Source organism: Mauremys reevesii, linkage group 4, assembly GCF_016161935.1.
Source record: "Mauremys reevesii isolate NIE-2019 linkage group 4, ASM1616193v1, whole genome shotgun sequence".
Classification (NCBI taxonomy): domain Eukaryota; kingdom Metazoa; phylum Chordata; order Testudines; family Geoemydidae; genus Mauremys; species Mauremys reevesii.
In genome coordinates this window covers 9,458,151-9,478,390 of record NC_052626.1, presented here as the reverse complement: position 1 = coordinate 9,478,390, position 20,240 = coordinate 9,458,151, and the positions used below count along the sequence as shown (strand labels likewise).

The 20,240-nt window shown below is 42.6% G+C and overlaps 1 protein-coding gene across 1 annotated transcript; it reads left to right on the top strand.

Annotated features, from left to right (window-relative positions):
* The first annotated feature begins 9,181 nt into the window (after positions 1-9,181).
* On the top strand, positions 9,182-19,780 carry CNIH1 (cornichon family AMPA receptor auxiliary protein 1). Its single transcript, XM_039538637.1, has 5 exons — positions 9,182-9,387; positions 12,489-12,557; positions 15,926-16,038; positions 17,325-17,468; positions 18,363-19,780. Exons 1-5 carry the CDS (start codon positions 9,307-9,309, stop codon positions 18,388-18,390), a joined length of 435 nt encoding a protein of 144 aa, XP_039394571.1. The 5' UTR covers positions 9,182-9,306; the 3' UTR covers positions 18,391-19,780.
* Positions 19,781-20,240: the final 460 nt, after the last annotated feature.

Here is a 20,240-nt window from a genome sequence, read left to right as displayed (position 1 = left end):
TTAAATGACATTTAAAATGGAATTAGGGATCAGAGTTACTACCACCTTGAGAAGAATGGAGGTGGTTCATACCAAGCTAGAACCAACAGTGCTAATATCTGTAGATTCATGCTGATGTTGCTGCATCAATCTACATTTGGTTCACAATTTGAAATCTTTCTCTAATCTAACGAGTTAGAATTAGTGGCATTTTCAAAATGGTCATTGACTTTAAATAGCAATTATTGGGCCCTTTGCACAGCCACATAGTCACATTACACACACAGCCTTAAATTTACAGGTATCCACAAAAAAGAGCTCTATATAGCAAGACAACAAGCCCTCTTATTAGACTGCTAGACAGGGTATGTAGCTACCCCAGTCTATTCAAAGAAAATTGATTGAAATACTAAGTATTGGAAGGATTGAGGCCATAACTAGATCCCCTATCCAAAGATTGCCTGCTGTTGCGATACATTTAGCAATGGATTTTTACAAGTGATTCTTGGGCTTTGGGGGAACTTTTTTTCTTCACATAAAGAATTTACACCATTAACTGGCTTCCGTGGCCAGACACACCATGGCATATTATAAATAGGAACTCATCTAGTTGAGCTATTTGACCAACCTTGAAAGAATCCTAGCAAATTTGAAGAAAAAACAAAAAGTTAGTGTGATGTCATGTCTAGGAAACTTTCCATCCAATTGTCTACCCAGCATGAGAGTATTAATGTCCTTAAATAGTAAATATAAATAGAGTAATTCTGATCAAAGATTTTTCCTATTGTTCCTGCTGTGGATTTTCCAGACTCATAAGGTATGTGGAAGAGTGTTCTCTACTAACCTGTATAGAAGTATTTAGACTCAGTGGTGAAATCCAAACCCTACTGAAGTCCATGGGAATTTTACTGTATATTTCAACAGAATCAGGTTTTCACGCAATATCTTTACCTGGGCTCTTCATTATTTTGGGGATATTGGATTGATGCTCAAGAAAAATGGTTAATTTGTGCATTTCTACAAGCTAGGAACCAGTTACATCAAAGGGAACTGTTCTTGTATTCCTCGTATCACCAGAAACTGGAACGTGGGATTGATTGAAGTGACTGTTAGGTGGAATAACTTCAAGGTACTTGGTAAATGGGACATTTTTGTCAATCTTTGACATGATGAACATGTGTAGAACATCTTATTCATTTGTCTACTTTTTTCTGTATATCTGTTTTACTATTGGACTTCTCTTTCTTTTTGATCATAGCATGCTATTAAAATTTTCTCTTGTGCTTTTAAAACCAATTAAATAAAAAAAAGAGGTTTGTCTCATTCATAGGTACTAGAATTTAAAAACACACTGTGTGGCAGATCCATAGTACAGCAGCAAATGGGTGAAATGTCACATACGACAAACTAATGCTTGAGAGAAAATACTTGGCAGTAATATTTGAAAACTCAGGTGCCATTTCGTGTCTTCAAAGTATAGCATAACATTTTCCAATTCTATGTTGTTGGATAGATTTGGTGCTTATGAAAGTGAGTATTGCCTAGGTGTAATTCAGAGGAAGTGCTATGTGATCTCATCTCCCCTTCCCCCCCCTTTGCCAATATACTACAGTCATGAGCTGCAACAGGCTTGCCATACCAGTGCTGGGGTAAACCTCCCTTAAGATCAGACTATGAAACACGCTGACTTATGCCTGATTATATTATTTTCTGATGTGGACAGATGCTTTCTAGGGATTTACAATGAAATCAACTAACAGTGACATTTTCACTTGGGATTCAAACTAGGATTAAAATCCATGTATCTATAAGTAAAAGGATAATGCATTAAAGCTTATATGCCTCCTCCCAGACTCCATGGTGTGATCCTTAAACATTTGTTTAGTGTGTGTATATGAAGTATATACATGGAAATTTCTGAGAAATTAGTGTCAATTGTTGGGTGATCTGAGAAGTGACATATATAAATGAAATGAGCATTGATTGACCATTGCCCCTAGAACTATTCTTGAAAATGTTTTTTCTATTGTCCTAGAAAGATAATCCTGACTGTAAGTAATCTTTCATTGAACAGATCCTAGTGATATAACATTGCAGTTGGTTTACTTCCAGTTTTCCTTGCAAAATAATTAAATTTTAGTGACTTCCACAAATGTGTGCAAGTATTAAAGCTGATGAAACACATTCTTTTGAAGCAGCAATAATAATAATAAATATAAATTCAGTATATTAACAGTCCCTACTGTATGTATTGCATATCTGTATTGCACATGCATTTTATTGTAAATGCCAGCAATAACATTAGCAACACTATTGCTTATGTAAAATAAATACTTCCTCCTTCTTTTCCCCTTCATGTTTAGGCTAAGATGGGGGATACACCTAATCCAAAAATACCAACATCTGTTATCATAAAGTCATAGAACTTAGAGTGGTCCCTTCTTGTCTTATCATCTACTCTGATCTCTTGTATATCATCAGTCACGGGGAGTGATATAGGCTGTGTACTGACTGAGAGCTTGAAGGTGATAACAGCATGTCTCTCAACAGGACTTGGGAGATTTCCTTTCTGAATAACATTGTAGGGTTACCGTCTCAAGCAATCACTAATATTGCAGGATTTGTTTCACTGAGGGATGGACATACTGAATAAAGCTGTAGCTAATAATGGTCTTGATGGCCCGGTGTTCTTTGCTCTAAATAAGGTAAATACACAACATTTCCTTTATATCTTTGCCCTAGAGAGGCTATGCTGCTGCTTCTCATCTCCAGTTTAAGCCCTGTCTCAATTACAAAATTAAGTTGACCTAACTTACGTCGGCATGTAGCCACCACACTAATTACATCACTTGTGCATGTCTACACTTTGCTCCTTGAGTTGGTGGTGTGCATCCTTACCAGGTGTGCTTGCGTTGATTGTACTGTCAGTGTGGGGCATTGAGGGACAGCCAGGGACAGCTCCAGGGGTTTTGCCACCCCAAGCAACCAAAAAAAAAAAAGCCTCGACTGCAATCTGCGGCAATTCAGTGGCTGGTCCTTTGCTCTGAGCGGGAGTGAGGGACCCTCCGCCGAATAGCTGGATGTGCCGCCCCTCTCCAGCGTGGCCACCCTAAGCACCTGCTTGCTAAGCTGGTGCCTGGAGCTGGCCCTGGGGACAGCTACTTGAAAGCCTGTAGCCGTCAACATAAGCAACACAGCATCTACGCTGACATGACATTCACCTTGGTCCTATGCCACTTGTGGAGGTGGAGCTTTTAAGTAGGTGTAGTGGGGCACTTGTCGGTGGAAGTGAAATTTAAGTGTAGACACTGCCAGTTAGGTCAATGAAAGGCAGACCTAAAACTTCTTATTCCCCTATATCATCACATACGCTAGTCCTGCATGCATCCACTGTTGCTTCACCTCCTGTTGCCTCTTCTGATGGGAATGAACCCTCCAGCTGGCAGGCGTGAGCAGTTTGGAACAGGGAGGAGGTCAATCAAATGGCTTTGCTGGTATGTTTGTACCCGCCTGACAGCTCATGGTAGGCCACAGTGATTACGCTCCCAGCAGAAGTAAGGGGCATGAGTCTGATATGCTGACAGAGATTGATGCCTAACCAAGGAACATGGCAGCATGACATAAGCCACACGTGCAATGAGTTACTGGATGCCCAAGCACACACAGGCAACCAGACACACTGCTACAGAGAATGGTAGTGATGGATTGCCAGTATTTCAAGAAGGGGCTCTCACACAAATGTGCTGTCAGCCATTAATACAAGTGATATTCCCTAAGCAAAAAAATACTCCTCCTGCCACCCTAAAAGCCATCAAGTACATATATCAATATTCTGAGCAGTGAGTGAGGCATATCTCTTACTTCCTATCCCTTTCTCACCTCACCTCACCCTTTCTATCCCCCCTACCCCCACACCCTTCATCAATCCTTGCACCACCAGAATGGTGTTCTCTCACACTCACACGCACGCACACACATGCTCAGTTTTTACTGATTTTTTTTTCCATCCAGTTTCCACATCACCTGAGTCCCACTCCTGATCTCTAGTTATGGGTTACTTTAACCAAGTACCTACTACCCGGAGCTCATTCTAGAATAATTTATCTTTATTACCTGAACTAACAATACCCACACTGCAGTCTGGTAAAGGACAGTGAGACTAATAAGGAACTCATAGTATTTGCATTACTTACCCTGGGCCTTGTGGAAAAACCTGAAGTGTTAGTACTAGCCTTCATCTTCACCATCACCTTCCTCCTCGTCACTAGTGACGCTCATCCTAGTGTCTCCCCCTAGCAAGGGATGCAGGCATGATAAAGTTTTTATAATGTGTTATGCTGACGCCTACTGGGTTACATACAGTGGTATTGTGATGGTTAAGTCATTTTGGCAAAATTATCTGGGGAGCCTCAGACAGAAGGTGCAATGTAAATGCAAGTATTATTATTACATTTATTATTCAGATCTTGTTCTTGATTTGATGGAAAGTGTTGCTACTGGCTATATTTGTCGAAGAATTATTGTGAAGCTGCTAGCCAGGCTTCTGCTTTATTAAATGACACTTTTTTTAATTGAAATTACTTGCATATGATTGATATAGCAGGAAAACATCTGAAGTTCCCCTCAAACTATTTGTTTTCTCATCCTCTTGTAGTTGCTGTTTCCTTTGAGTAAATCCCAAATTATATTGATTTTTGGATTGTGCAAAACTTTTCCTCAGAGTCCTTCATAGTTCTTAACTGGCCTCTTATCCATCTTACCCTTTTCCAGCCACGGGATGCTAATCTTATAAGATCTTATCTGCTGTGTCACTGTATTTATTTTCAGTGTATGTCTGTCTTCCATGTCTCAGCCTTGCGTTTATTCAACAAGAACTGGGTTTTTGTTATCTAACTTAGAACTTTAGGCTAAATTCTGTGCTCAAAATGTAACGATGTTGTTGATGTTTTTCTTACTTGTCAGTTTCACTTTGCTCAGTTTTGTGTCCAGTTGTGTTACATGCCCTCTTGGAGCAGAGGGGGGAAAACTATGGCCCGTGGGCCACATCCGGCCCCCAGGACCCTTCCCTTTGGCCTCTGAGCTCCTGCCAGGGAGCGGTGTCAGGACAGGCTTGCGGAGGAGCCAGCCCACCTCCCCGGCAGCACAATGAGCGGGGAGGAGGCTAGCCCTTGGCCCTCCCTTCTGCTCCCTTCCCTCCCTTTCAGTCACAGCTCCCCCCAGTGCCCGGGCAGCGTGGCTGCAGCTCCGGCCGGACTGCACAGCTATAGCATCGCCAGACCTGGTGCTCCAGGGTGGTGTGGTCACGGGGTGGGGAGCAGGAGGAGTTCTGGGGAGCCTGCAGGGGGGCGGTCAAGGAGCCTGGACCCTGCTGCCAGGGACAGGGGCAGAGCAAGCCAGGGCCCCCCTCCATCCCCAGCATGCTTGGCCCCTGTCCCCAGCAGCCCATCCCAGTCAGGGAGCGAGCCCTGCCCGACTGCCAGGGAGAGCAGCCAAACGAGCAGGGGAAACACACAGGGAAAGGACTGAGCCCCCCTTTTCTCCACACCACAGGTAATGTGGGGCGGGGAGAGCAGGGAGGGTTGGATAAGGGGCATGGGTCCTGGTGGTAGTCAGGGAGTAAGGAGCAGCAGGGATTGGATAGGGGATGAGTGTCCCGCAGGGATGATTAGGGGGCAGAGAGCAGGGGTGTTTTGGATAGGATGCGGGAGTCCCAGGGGGCAGTCGGGGTGGGGGGCAGAGGCCAGGCCACGCCTTGCTGTTTAGGGAGGCAAAGCCTCCCCCAGTCTTCCCTACCCGGCCCTTTATACAATTTCTGTACCCGATGTGGCCCTAGGGCCAAAAAGTTTGCCCATTCCTGTCTTGGAGTCTCACTGTGCTTACAAAATGGTTTTATGTAAATTATTTTAGAAAAATTAAATACAGGAGTCAATGAATAATCTTCATTTCAAAAATTAAGGAAATAAAGGTTGTGTGTGAAAAATGCAGGCCAGAGCTCCATTTTAAGAGAAAGCAAAGCAGAGCAGACTGTTTTGTCTGTCATACAAAATTATGCATAGCTCTAAATCATACACACCATATGCTCCTTTGTAGGAGGATTTTAAAAAATATATAGGTCAAAGGATCTGCTCCTGCTCCCACTGAAGTCAAGGGCAAAACTCCTTTTGACTTCAGTGGTAGAGGATTAAGCTCAAAGTGCATCCTGCTTGGATTTAGTATGGGATGTTAGTTCTAGACAAGGGACTACATGCTAGTCTCAGCAGCCAGGCCAATCAATGTCCGCAGGCATTGCTTGCTGTGTGGATAAGCTTAAAACTGTTGCTTCCCTTGATGCATTCTGTGGCCAGCTTTGGGCTGTAGCCTTCAGGGATACAAAGCCAGCAGCTTTGTAAATGCCACTTTGATACTAAATAAAATTAAAAACAGAATTGGAGAGGAGTGGGTTTTAATTATGTTAAAAGCATCTTGTAAATTAAACACACTGGCAAAGTGTGTTTTGTCCCCCTCAAGTGGCTGGTCCCTTAGAAGATAATAGCTTACTATTGCTACCATCTAAAAAAGGGGTGGATCCTTGTGCTTAAAAGTCCCAAGGCTGAAACCCTGCTGATGATGCAGGTGATGGTGGAGGGGGTCCTAACTTAAAGTCTGTATCAGTCTCAACACGTGTATTGCAATTTTTCTCTGAGCCATTACAACCAAATCGTGGGCAGTATAATGACATTTTGCACTCTGATAGCATCTTTCATCTGGGGATTACACAACGTTTTACAAAAATTTGCTAATTACATCTCACAATTTTCCTGTTCGGCCCCCCATTTGACAGATGGAGAAACTGAGGCACAGATGGATTAATTCCACGGCAATGTCGTTAAATCATTGCCAGCTCGAGAATAAAACTCTCATCTGTTGATATCTGTACCACAGACCAATCTCCTCCTTCTAGAAAAGATGAAGGGGGGACTATCACCTACTATAGAGGGCAGATGGGAGGTTGAGACTCTCTGTACCTCAAAATGGCACCCTGGATCCCCCAAATTCCCTACTGTAATATGATTATGACATGCTTTGTACAATGCATGCCTTGTGAGGTATCATTTAAACAGTCTTGATCTGTTGAACACTAATATCCTGTTGAATTGTCTGTACTGTCATTGTATGTGAAGTTATGAAGTATTGCTATATATTTGTTACTGAAATATGTGGTAAATGGGAAATGCCCACCGCTAGCTTTTCAACAACAAAGGAACAACTAACAAGACAGATTTATATCTAGATTGGCCAGACAGGTGTTGATGTCCCATTAAGGTGTTGATGTCCCATGCTCCCAATGGCCATCCCAGAGCCTCCTTAGAGGGCATGTACGTGATGGAGGCAGCCTAACTCATGTGACCCAGCAAGGATTTTCTAGCAGCTGGAGGAAAGTATAAAAGAGGGACAGTGACATCACCACTTGGCCTCTCTCCTCCCCCATCTCAACACCTGGAGGATTGTCTGAAAGACAAAGATTTTGAATTGGGGAGATTGGTCCTAGGCTGAGAGGGAATTCAGCCTGTGTAATAAGAACTGTACGTTGCCTGGAACATCCAGTGGGATGAGAAAAGCTGTTTGATTGAAATCTTGTTTACTCTGTTAAAGTCAGAATTTAGATTGATTCTATTTTTATTTCTTATGTAACCAACTTTGACCTCTGTGCCTAACCCTTACAATCACTTAACATCTATCTTTCTGTATTTAATAAACTTATTTCAATGTTTTATCCTTACCAGTGAATCTGTCTAACGTGCTCGTGGAATCTGCTCAGATTACAAAGGCTGGTGCATGTCCACTTTCCTTAGACAAAGTGGCGAACAGACTGCAAGTAGCAGAAAAAGAGAGAGACTATGAGAGTCAGTGGAGAATGAAGGATCTGGAGATAAAGGACAATGAGAGAGAAACCGAGGCCCGGAAATAAGCTGAGACGTTAGCACATCAGCAGGCCCTAGAGCTGAAAGCCAAAGAAGCTGAGGCCCAGAAACTAGCCAGGGAGGAGAACTAAAGGGGTGCAGTGGTCCCAGAGGGGTGGTGTACCAGGGCTGAGGGCACTCTCCCCATGTTACAGAGGAGGAAGCTGAGGCACAGAGGGGCAACATGTGGGAAGTGTCCCTCCATGTCTCTGAGATGGCTGGGTGAGGATGTCCCAGGCAGGGGGTTGTGCCCCTCACATTTCTGCAAGGGAGTGGGTGAGGATGCCCCTAGGTGGGGTGGGGCTGTGCCCCCCCATAGGGCTGGGTGCTGATGTCCCTGGGTGGAGTGGGGGGACTGTGCCCCCTATATCCCTGCAGGGGGCTGGGGGCTGATGTCCCTGGGTGGAGTGGGGGGACTGTGCCCCCTATATCCCTGCAGGGGGCTGGGGGCTGATGTCCCTGGGTGGAGTGGGGGGACTGTGCCCCCTATATCCCTGCAGGGGGCTGGGAGCTGATGTCCCTGGGTGGAGTGGGGGGACTGTGCCCCCTATATCCCTTTAGGGGGCTGGGGGATGATGTCCCTGGGTGGAGTGGGGGGACTGTGCCCCCTATATCCCTGCAGGGGGCTGGGTGCTGATGTCCCTGCATGGAGTGGGGGGACTGTGCCCCCTATATCCCTGCAGGGGGCTGGGGGCTGATGTCCCTGGGTGGAGTGGGGAGACTATGCCCCCTATATCCCTGCAGGGGGCTGGGTGCTGATGTCCCTGGGTGGAGTGGGGGGCCTGTGCCCCCTATATCCCTGTAGGGGGCTGGGGGCTGATGTCCCTGGGTGGAGTGGGGGGCCTGTGCCCCCTATATCCCTGCAGGGGGCTGGGGGCTGATGTCCCTGCATGGAGTGGGGGGACTGTGCCCCCTATATCCCTGCAGGGGGCTGGGTGCTGATGTCCCTGCATGGAGTGGGGGGACTGTGCCCCCTATATCCCTGCAGGGGGCTGGGGGCTGATGTCCCTGCATGGAGTGGGGGGACTGTGCCCCCTATATCCCTGCAGGGGGCTGGGGGCTGATGTCCCTGGGTGGAGTGGGGGGCCTGTGCCCCCTATATCCCTGCAGGGGGCTGGGGGCTGATGTCCCTGGGTGGAGTGGGGGGACTGTGCCCCTCATATCCCTGCAGGGGGCAGACAGGGATGCCCCGCGCAGGCGGGCTCCGCCAGGGGTCGCTGTGGAGCGCGCTTTGCTCAGACGGCGGGACGAAAGAGCAGGGGCGGTGCCGGCGGTTCCTCAGTGCGCCTGCGCCGCTGCATCCCCGGGCCCGGCCTCGGCCGCGATCCGGCCCGGCATCCCCCGCGCGCCTGCTGCCCCGCTGGCCGCGCGGCCCGCTCTCGCCGCCATGGCCTTCACCTTCGCCGCCTTCTGCTACATGCTGGCGCTGCTGCTCACCGCCGCCCTCATCTTCTTCGCCATCTGGCATGTGAGTGCCGGGCCGGGGCGCCCGGAGCGGGGGCGGGGCGGGGCGCGGCTCAGCCCCTGCCCGCGGGGAGCCCGGGCACCGTTTGTTGCCTCCCGTTGTGGCCGGGGCGCTTCCCGGCCCCGGTGTGTGTGTGTGTGTGAGAGAGAGAGAGAGAGAGCGAGCTGCACAGCGCCCCCCCCGCCGCCTCCAGACCCGCGCTCACAGGGGTGGGGGGCAGATCTAGCCATCCCCCGCGCTCACAGGGGTGGGGGGCAGATCTAACCGCCCCCTATTGCTGCTCCCCCAGCCATCCCCCGCGCTCACAGGGGTGGGGGGCAGATCTAACCGCCCCCTATTGCTGCCCCCCCCAGCCATCCCCCGCGCTCACAGGGGTGGGGGGGCAGATCTAACCGCCCCCTATTGCTGCCCCCCCCGAGCCATCCCCCGCGCTCACAGGGGTGGGGGGCAGATCTAACCGCCCCCTATTGCTGCTCCCCCAGCCATCCCCCGCCCTCACAGGGGTGGGGGGCAGATCTTACCGCCCCCTGTTGCTGCCCCCCCCACGCTCACAGGGGTGGGAGGGGCAGAGATCTAACCGCTCCCCTGTTGTTGTGTCCCGTCCCCCCAGCCATCTCCCCTCTCACATTCATAGGGTGGGAGCAGAGATGTAATGGCCCCACATTCTTATTTCTCCGAGGCATCTCCCACCCCCCCGCATTCACAGGAATGGGGGCAGAGATCAACCCACCCCCACATTGCTGCCCACCCATCCCCGAGCCATTTCACCTCCGCCCATCCCCCCCCGCACTCAGGAGTGGGGGCAGAGATGTAACCTTCATTGAGCCCCCCCCATCTCCACCCTCTTCACTGCTAGGGGTGGGGACAGAGATTGACCTGCCCCTATTTCTGATGTCCCAGAGCCCTCTCTACATCCCCATGGGCTCACAGGGATGGGGGCAGAAATCCAACTCCCCTCCCCAGCCATCTGTACATCTCCCTGTATTCACAGGAGTGTGGGCAGAGATCTAATCACCTTCCCTCTGCCCCATTGCTACTCCCACAGAGAGCCAGCTCCATCCCACCTATGTGCACATGGGGTGGGGGCAGAGATTTCACCACTCCACCATTGCTAACCGTGTCCCTCCCCTCCCCCGCCCAACTCTGCACCATGCAGAATTGCACCCAGTTGCATGTGACCTTTGGCCATGGCTGGATGTGCTTAGGGATTATTGGTTTGAGGAATAGTGCCCTATTTTGTGTATATTTGAAATAGTATGTGTAAAATAATTGATTAGATATGTTTAGTAACTTCCTGTTGGTGTAAACCAGCTTTGCAAAATTGTCCTGAAAACTCACCAGTCCAGATACATAATCTGCTTGCTCATCATTACTTTAATGATGCAAAACTGACAATATTCACCTGTGGATGAGTAGAATTTTCAAAGGCTAATGCAAACTGGGTTTGTTTTATTAAACATTTTTGTTGAAAATGTGGGCGTCTTATATTTTTAAATATTGGTGTTTTATTTGAAGGAATACGTGTTTAAAATGTTTCAGTCTCAAGTCAAATAAAGTTTTGTAATTAATGGAAAAAGTGAGTTTTTTTCCCCCCGTGGTTTGCTACCTTTTAAAATGCAAATCCTGAGTAAATATTACTTATTATTTGAGGTCTTGGATTTTCTATTGCCACAGAGGGGAAAAGACTAATGGTGGAAACCTAGTTTCAAGTGGCTATGAGATGCCTGCTCTTGGAGAGAAGCACTGATAGGAGATCATCTTTAGGAATGAACTTCATAAGTGAATGAGTGGATTTTTTGAAGATGATATTTTCCTTGATGAGCTTGGAGGACCAAGCCATTAATATCAGCAGAATTTAATTTTTTTTTTTAAAGAAAAAAGTTTTGGTCCTTGCAGTTGCTAAGATACCTATTTAGATGTGTACCAGATAAACTGATGATTTTTTCTCTGAGTATTTTAACCAATATTTTATAATTTTCTTCTCCATTAATCCAGTGCAACTTCTTGGTTTGCTGAATCTGTCCCAGGATGCATCATTGTGGGACATCCCTGTTACCAGAAGTCTCATGTAATCCAAGTGATGCCACAAAGATACATTCTCAGGCAGCTTTAAGCAAACCAGGAAGTACTATTGGATCTGAGGGAGGAAATAAATTAAAATGTGTGTTAAGTGCTTCTCCCCCAGCATGAATAGTGTGTGTGCGTATATAATATATTCAGATTTGTTCAGTTTCAATTTTTGCTTTGTAGTTATTTAATAAGCTTTTTATTGTAACTTAAAGGATGCTATGTAGACATGTTCTAGTTTACATTGAATATAAAGGATACTGATAGTACTGATTACATGATGTTTTGGTTCTCATACTTATTTTTCTATGGTTCTTGCTTTTTTGTTTATAAATTACCTGTTTGGTCTTGTTTGGTGCCATGATATCCATTTTACAAAAAATGGGTTTGACTCTATTTCACCCTGGCACGTTCACCTTTTCCTAAGCATCAGTGTATGGGTAAAAGTTCTGTCATTAAAAAGATGTTCTTGACTTTTTCCTGAATATATCTCCCTTGCCTGCCATCTCACACTCTGACCCTGAAGATAACACATCCATTCAGCCTCTTCAAAGACTCCGATCACTTCCTTTTAATTAACTGGCTGGCATTAGTGACAAGCACTCCGCACAGAGGAAGTGTGTCACGTGTGCAACCTCCTGGTTTTTTTTATGCACCATGGATATATTCTGTGGGACTGAATTCTATTTGCAATGACACTATATAACTCCTCTGCATGGTAGGGGGAAAAGGGAATGAGGGAATGAAATGCAAAGATGTAATGCCAGAGCATTGTGAGTATATAAAACGTCTAGAATAATCTGAAGCTAATCTATATGTACTTGAATGTTTTTTAAACCGAAGCAGACCTGTTTCAAATACTTTGTTGCTCTAGGTGATTTAGTTTATGGAATTATTTCTTTTACATGAGTAAAACGACCTTACTAAGATTGTGTTTGTAGCACTTATGGCTCTGTACCAATAAATGATATTTTGTGGTGAGATGTTTTTTATTGATTTTTAATTGAAGACTCCTAACTGTTCCAATTTTATTCTAGATTATAGCATTTGATGAGCTGAAGACTGATTACAAGAATCCCATAGACCAATGTAATACACTCAATCCTGTAAGTTACATGATAAATAATTCCTCTTTGCATAAATTTATAAATAATTTTTGTTGCTATTATCTTGATTTAATCAAAAAGGCCATTAAAAATTCTGTTCTGCTGGTAATGTCTAGTATATTTGATAGAACTTCTAGATAGAATTCTTTATCTGATTCTTCTTTACTTTCAATCTTGAATATTCTGACTATTATTAATCTGCTGATGATCTTGTCAGCTGTCCTACTAACATTCTTTCAATCTGCTTTTTACATTTTCGGCACAAAGACAGTTGAAAAGGTCAAAAAGATTAAAAGAGTCAAAATTGCATTAAAGGTGTGTACTGCTTTTTAGTTTAATGTTTTAATCCCACTTTTACTTTCATTTTGTTAGGAACATTTGTATTACTATTAAGATGTTTTGTTCAGTGTGCTTGCTCATCTGCCTGTTGTCTGTTCAGGTTTATAATAACTTCATGAACTTTCATATTTTGTGCAAAATAAGTTTGCTTGCTTACCCAGTGAAGTGGGGAAAACTGTTATATGCCTAAAATCTATTGAGTAGTTACAGCAACTGAAGATGTACAATAAATGGCATCATCTCTCAAGCCAGGTTCACTGAACTATCTGATGTTCAGAATCTAGGAGACTAGTTTGTTTTAAAAAAAAAAAAAAAAGGTGGGGGTTTAATTCTGATCTGGCCTTACAGTTTCCGGGGTGGAGGTCGGCTTCCCAAGGATATCCCCAGTGTTCTTTCAGAATACTGTGTACTCTCTTGGATACAACTCTTAATTATATTCTTATTTGTTAATGCTGTGCCTCAAGCACTTTTAGCTTGCTTGTGTCTTTGACAGACAAATAATATTAAGGCTTTTTATTAGAAAGTCTGTATTTTCAGTAACGCAGTATGTCTGTGCCCATTCACCATCCCTTTCATTTTGACTTGGAGTGGGCAGATTGAGATAAAAACACAGGAAGGCGGCACTGTAAATCATGGTGTTCTGCAGAATTAAGTAGAATCACACCAATGGAGACTGAATTCAAAGCTGAAAAAGTATGTGTCTTAGACAGCCAGAAAGCTTTGCAGCTTGAGGGTGGGTGAGTGGAGAAAGAAGATGTTATGGAGAAGATTGCATCTTGGAAAGTGGTACCTGAATAGCTGTGCATCTAACAGTTTCCCCAACTCAGTCTGTTTTACAGTCATTTCTGCAACAGTATGGGGGAAGGCAAATACTCATTACATTAATGCATTATGATCTTATCACAAATTTAATAAAAGGCTGTTATAATGTGCATGTTCAAAGCAAATATTTTATTAACCTAATGCATGAGGTGTTATATGATAGCTTTGTGTAAACTGAAAATCTTGATCGTGGTATTTACTATGCTAGTGGAGTTAGATTAGTCATGAAAAACAGAATTTGCGATCGTTACTCTTTGAAGAGTATGGTAAATGCACATGGTGCTTTACAAATACATGAAGCGACATGATCCATTGTCTTGAAATTTAAATTCTAGGGGAGAACATTTTTAGTCATGAAAGGTAAATACTTCTCTAGAGTACCATTTTTGGTTCACATAATGCTTAGCATCTCCATCTCTGTATGTGCCCCCACCACAACAGTATCCAAGCTTCTCTTGAGTATTTAAAAATATTTCTTCCTTCCTAGCCTTTAGGGAAAAATGCATAGTAACCTGTGAACTAATCAAGTTAGTTCTTGCGTAGGCTGGAAATGAAGAAAGATAACATAGTTTTAAATACTTAAAAGGCAGTCTGATACTCTGGTGTGGGGGCAGAACACACAAACCTAGATGGAAGGGAAATAGATGCTTTGAGACATATGGTTAGTCTTAATTTTTGTAGATTTCAGGTGTAGCAAACAGGTCTTGCTTGGTGGTCAAACTTTTTTTTAGCTTAAATAATTGGAATAACATCTAAAAGTTACATATGGTGAGTATACAAGAGTGATCTGGACAAGAAAAGTAATTGTTTTACAAATGTAAAGAAAGTTGATGACTTGGGTTTGTGTTGACGTAAGTTGGTTTTGTTTGACAATAGTCATTTACAGAAACAATGTATTAGAATGTGCATTAGGAACAAAAGTCTGTTTGCTTCTAGTTTATAGATTTCTAGTTAGACCTTTTTAGGTGTTTAAAACAAGTATCTGCTTTTAGACAGTATTAAAGAAAACTGCAAAATACGTTCTGAGGCAGTCATCCTAGATACTCTTTGACTTTGCCCAATTTGTGTAAGAGTTGTCTTGTGTGTGCTTCACTTAGAGAGTAGACTCCTTAGTAATTTAACTTACCAGTAAATCTTTAGTTTATGATAAACCCTTGATTGAAATATGTAGTAGCAATTGAATAATTTTACATGAAACAGCTTTTAGTTATTTATCCTGTGAGCATTTCAAATAAATGGATGAACTTTTGGGGAGAACTGTATAATTCAAAAGAGTAGGTGATACGATTCTTTCTGGTATATTTGCCTTTGAAGGATTTTACTTTTGTGATGAGCATGAGGTTTTCTTGAGTTTAGGGTATTTCACCTACATTTAATCTACATATATTTCTATACTGCTTATCTCTTAATAGCACTAGCAGGGTTACCTGGTATTTTATGCTCTCAGTAATCTGAGAGTAATCAGCATTACCTCTGTACGCTTCTGCTGGAAAGCACAATGTTAAAAAGAAGGCAGGTGTTAGGTATTTGAAAGGTCTTGTACAAAGGAAAATGGAACTGGCTAATATGCCACAAATTGTATGTGTATTTTACTGTTGTTCCCTCCTACATTGCAGAAAGCATATTGCTTGTATTTGTGCATATTGGTGTGCTTAACAATGTTGATGCTCCTTTTGTCTAATAAAGCTTTGCACCGGAAATAAGGTTTTGGTAATAAGTCTGTTTTAATAAATACTGGACATATATAGTGTATCAAGTTCAAAGCTTCAAAAATAGTAGAATACAAAAGAAACTCTTGCATATAAACTGTTATAGGGATTACTTTTCCCATGGATATTTCTATGTGGGGCATGTGCAGAAATATTTCAGTGCTCTACTCTTATGTCACAGAGGTATGTTGTAAAAAACATGGAAGCTGTTCACAGTGCACGTAGCCAATTAATAAGTAATAAAAGCTTCCATAATCTGAGCATTCCAGCTTGTAAATTTTCTTCTGTATATTCATGAATACCCAAACTTTTCTGTAAATATCAGGGTGTATTCTGCCAGTTGCTGTTTTCACTTTCTGCAGTTTACTTGCCCATTTGAGGGTTTTTCTCTATATAGTAGTATGGAATTTTTACCAATAATTTACCTTATAAATAGAAATTCAAACCAAGCTGTATGATGTTTAATTACATGTTCTGATGCATATTTTTCTGTTTCAGCTTGTACTTCCAGAGTACCTCATCCATGCATTCTTCTGTGTTATGTTTCTCTGTGCAGCAGAGTGGCTTACACTGGGTCTCAATATGCCTTTGTTGGCTTACCATATTTGGAGGTAATATTGATCTCTCTACTCATGTTAATTATAACTAAGGCTAAGATTTTGTCAAGGATATTTTTAGTGAGTCAGGGACAGGTCACGGGCTTCTGTGAATTGTTCTTTATTGCCTGTGATTTGTCCATGACTTTTACTAAAAATATCCATGATAAAATGGGAAGGGAGTGGGCAGCTGCGGGGTAGCTGGGAGCTCTGGGGCCCCCACAACCTGTTGGGGCTCAGCTCCAGGGTCCCCTTACCCCTTCCCCAGTGGTGGGGAGCTGTGGGATGGTCCCTCCGCCCTGCAGCGGTGGCCGGGAGCGTGGGGGTCCACTGCCTCAGGCGGCGGGGGTACCCAACAGCTCCCTGCCGCTGCGGGAGGCAGCGGGATCCTGCAGCTCCCAGCCACGAGGGCTGAAGTCACAGGGGTCTTTGGAAGTCATGGATTCCGTGATTTCTGCAACCTCCGTCGGATTCCTTGATTTCCGCAACAAAATCGTAGCCTTAATTATAACTTACTGTTACTGTCCTTTTGCGATGTTTGTTAATTGTCCCATTTCTTCAGCAATAAAGCATAAAGGCCCATTGTGATAAAATGGTGACAATCTTACGCTACAGTTATAAAAAGTAAAAAAAAGACTATTTTCCTTTTATTTTTTAAAAGGAATGTTTTTTCCAACTAGATGAGCAAGAATGGGAGTACTGCAGTACATGCTTTAAATGGTTCTGAAGTTACCAAAGCCTTCCTAAGTATTTTACCATACCAATTACGTTTGGTTCTCTCCCATGTTGCTCTCTTCTGCAACTTTTTCAGTTCTTTAATAAGCCTGTAATACGGTGCCTTAGATCCTACATTCTATTTTAAAGGGTTGTCGTGCCCACCCTTGGCATAGCACCATCTATAATGTAATATGATTTGAAGTTGAGATAAGTTGTGCTGGTGCAGTGCAGCTACAGTGCAAAAAACCACCATAAGAGCATAAGAATGGCCATATTGTGTCGGACCAACGGTCCATCTAGCCCACTATCCTGTTTTCCAACAGTGCTCAATGCCAGGTGCTTCAGAAGGAATGAACAGAACAGGCAATCATGAAGTGATCCATCCCCATACAGGCAAGGCCTTAGGTTGGGGTCTCAGACTTTACTCTCATGGTTTAATTGCTGGATGGAGTAAATGTTTAGTGCAGTTAAAGATGCATGGTTCCTTATGCAGATTTCTATTTTGTGTTTTGGGGTGGGGGAACCTGCTTTTCCCATCGCTTTCTTTTCCAAACTTAACTGCTAACCTAATTTGTCTTTTCCAGGTATATGAGCAGACCTGTGATGAGTGGACCTGGTCTTTATGATCCTACAACCATCATGAATGCAGATATTTTAGCATATTGTCAGAAGGAAGGATGGTGCAAACTAGCATTTTACCTCCTATCATTTTTTTACTACCTATATGGGTAAGTTTCTTAGTCAGAAACTTTTTGTTTGAGCTTAACCCAGAGTGAAAATTTAAATTTATATGAAACTTTCTTTAAAAAAACAAACCAAAAAAAACCCAAAATGCCCTGACATTTTTATCTTAATGTGTAAAAATATTTCAGACGCTTAGCCTGGGATGTAATGTCTATGTATCTATTTTAAAAAACAACCCACCCTCCCACCAAAGTTTGGATCATAATTTAGCAAGACAGCTGAACCAAAGAATCAAAAATCCCAACCTTTTAATTTTTATTATAAAAGTATTGGGATTATAATATGGGTGAAATTTGAATATTTTAAAAGAAGTGACATTTGTCTTAAAATTTGGGTTTCATTGAAGTTTGCTGGTACAATGGTCATCATGGGTGAGAAGACAGAGAAGCTGTAAACACAAAGTCAGACTCTCTAAAAAGGGGGGATGTGGGAAGCAACAGCTGGTGATAATGTACGGATGTAGTACTATTCCCAATACATTGCATAGACTGACTTTGACAGTCAGCGTTTCTTCATGCGATCATACAAAAAGATTAGGAAAAACATGATTAAAAAAACTTCCAATATATATACATATAGTGTGTTTGAGCCTATGCAAGACTGCCTGTTGTTACTGCCACTTGATCCCAGTGTCCAGAGTGTTATATACACGACACTTCTGTGCACGGGTTCGTTTTTAATGCCTTAACCTGGATTTTAAAAAGTCATGGGGAACTCTCAGTATTTTATTGTAATGACACAAGCTGTGTGTGTCTGCTCTTTTTCAGTGGGGAATGAATCTGTGCATAATATAATGAAATGCATAATACTGTTAACTTATCTAATCAAACTATTGCATCTAAATTTAGTACATTTTAAATTTTTCTTTTCTTTTCTAGCATGATTTATGTTTTGGTGAGCTCTTAAGAAGACACTCTGCAAACCTGGTTCCAGTTAAATGCATGCAAAAGCCACAAAACAAAAGGATTCTTTCCAACAAGAATCTGTTGCCAAGATTAAACTATGGAATCTGATGATCACAGTTGCATTCGGAAAAAAAACAAACAACTCCCCTATTTTTAAAACGTTTCCACACTTTATACTTGTGGAAAGACTGTTTTCGTATATTTTGCTGGGACGTTGAAATTAAAAAGAATTAAGTGTAAATTGATATTAAATGATTCTCTGGTTTTGAACAGTTTTGACTTTGCGCTCCCTAAGGAACAGCCATAGCTCTTCAAGTAGTTCTTAATTACTGACTGTCCTTAGTATCCTAGAATTTTTTGTTTACAGGACGTTATAGTGGCTCACTTTGGACTTTTGAAACTCCATTTAACTATAAATCAGCTGTAGCTATAAAGTGCTTCTGAAGGACTGAAAGCTTTATGTATTTTCTCTGCAGATATCTTCACGGATACATGTGTAGAAAGAGTAGTTCTGTTTTTTATATTTGGGTATCTTTCCCTGTGTATGCATGGTTCTGAAACTTCCCGTATTTCCACCAAACACTAAATATCCTTGCTTTAATTTTCAAGCATAAGTTATTGTGATAGGAAACATTGAGTTGTCTGTGAAGGAATGAATTTAAAAGATTTTATTTTTAAATGTTTGTGTAACAGTCTTATTAACCAATTGGCTAATAATGCAAGATCAAATCCAATGGTAAAAATCCTACTCCAATTGGTTCACAGGTCACACTAAAGACATTTCCAAGACCCAGTGAGATTGAGAAACTGCCCTGCTGTTCCTTAGTGGAATAAATAAAAATCTCAAATTCAGAAATGTTCAATTTTTTCCAGTGCTTTGTTTTTAAAAAAAAGTAAGTTTACTTGCTGTACTTAACTGCTTAATTAATAATACAGTAGCATTACTATTAAAATTCATATTGAGGTGGGCTATATCTGGGAGAGAGATACTTACACAGCACTGTTAGACACTAACAAGGTTTCTGCTCTTGTTTCCTGTACTTTCAGTTGGTCCCTATGTTAATAGTTTTTAGAGGGGGGAGGGGAGTGGAAATAGATGTGCATTGATAGAACTGCATTGTAATTCCTCTTGCTATGAGCTACTGGTTGGTTTAGCTTCAGAAGTTTAGAAATCTTTCCCACTTAAACTAGTTCAAAGAATGGTAAAATGTTTGCCTTGAGGAAGGTGTGTGGTGGTGCAGATTGTGTCTCTGGTTTTAGTAAAATGTGTTTACATAGATTGGTATTTGACTTTTCTGATATGGACCAGATTTTTGGATTCAATGCAGCCACTTCATGATGCAGCTTGGCCTTCAGTTCTGGAATAAAGGAATCTGAGCACTCTTATAAAACTTTCTATGTGGATAATGATTTTTGCCTTAGCCAAATCAAAGGAGACAGCTGACAGAATAGATACAAACTCCATGAAATTAAAATCCCATAGCTTCTTAGTTTGAAGTGTTTATCATATGGCATGCTTTTGTTGCAAATATTTTTTTTCCCTCCATGGGATAGAAATAACTAGAGTTAAATTTTTTTTCTATTTTCATATGGAATAATGTACCCCAAACTGTACATAATTGAGAATTCCATTGAGCCATTCTAATGATGAAGTATGATTAATTTGTATAGTCTTTTCCCCAGAACCACTGTTTGAAATTGGAGCTTTAAATTATGTACTTTCACGATCATAGCACTCTTCAAAAAGGATTAAAGCTGATTCCTCTCTCTACCCTTTGCCTAGTTTAAAAAACGAATTTGACAAGCTGCTGAGCTGCAAGGAAAGTGTTGCATCCCACAGCAATAGATGAA

Excerpts from the sequence above, each read along its gene's own strand:
- CNIH1 (XM_039538637.1), top strand. The coding sequence starts at position 9,307 with ATGGCCTTCACCTTCGCCGCCTTCTGCTACATGCTGGCGCTGCTGCTC. Across the intron at positions 12,558-15,925 it reads AATGTAATACACTCAATCCT|CTTGTACTTCCAGAGTACCT; the intron begins GTAAGTTACATG and ends TTTCTGTTTCAG. Across the intron at positions 17,469-18,362 it reads TTTTTTTACTACCTATATGG|CATGATTTATGTTTTGGTGA; the intron begins GTAAGTTTCTTA and ends TTTCTTTTCTAG.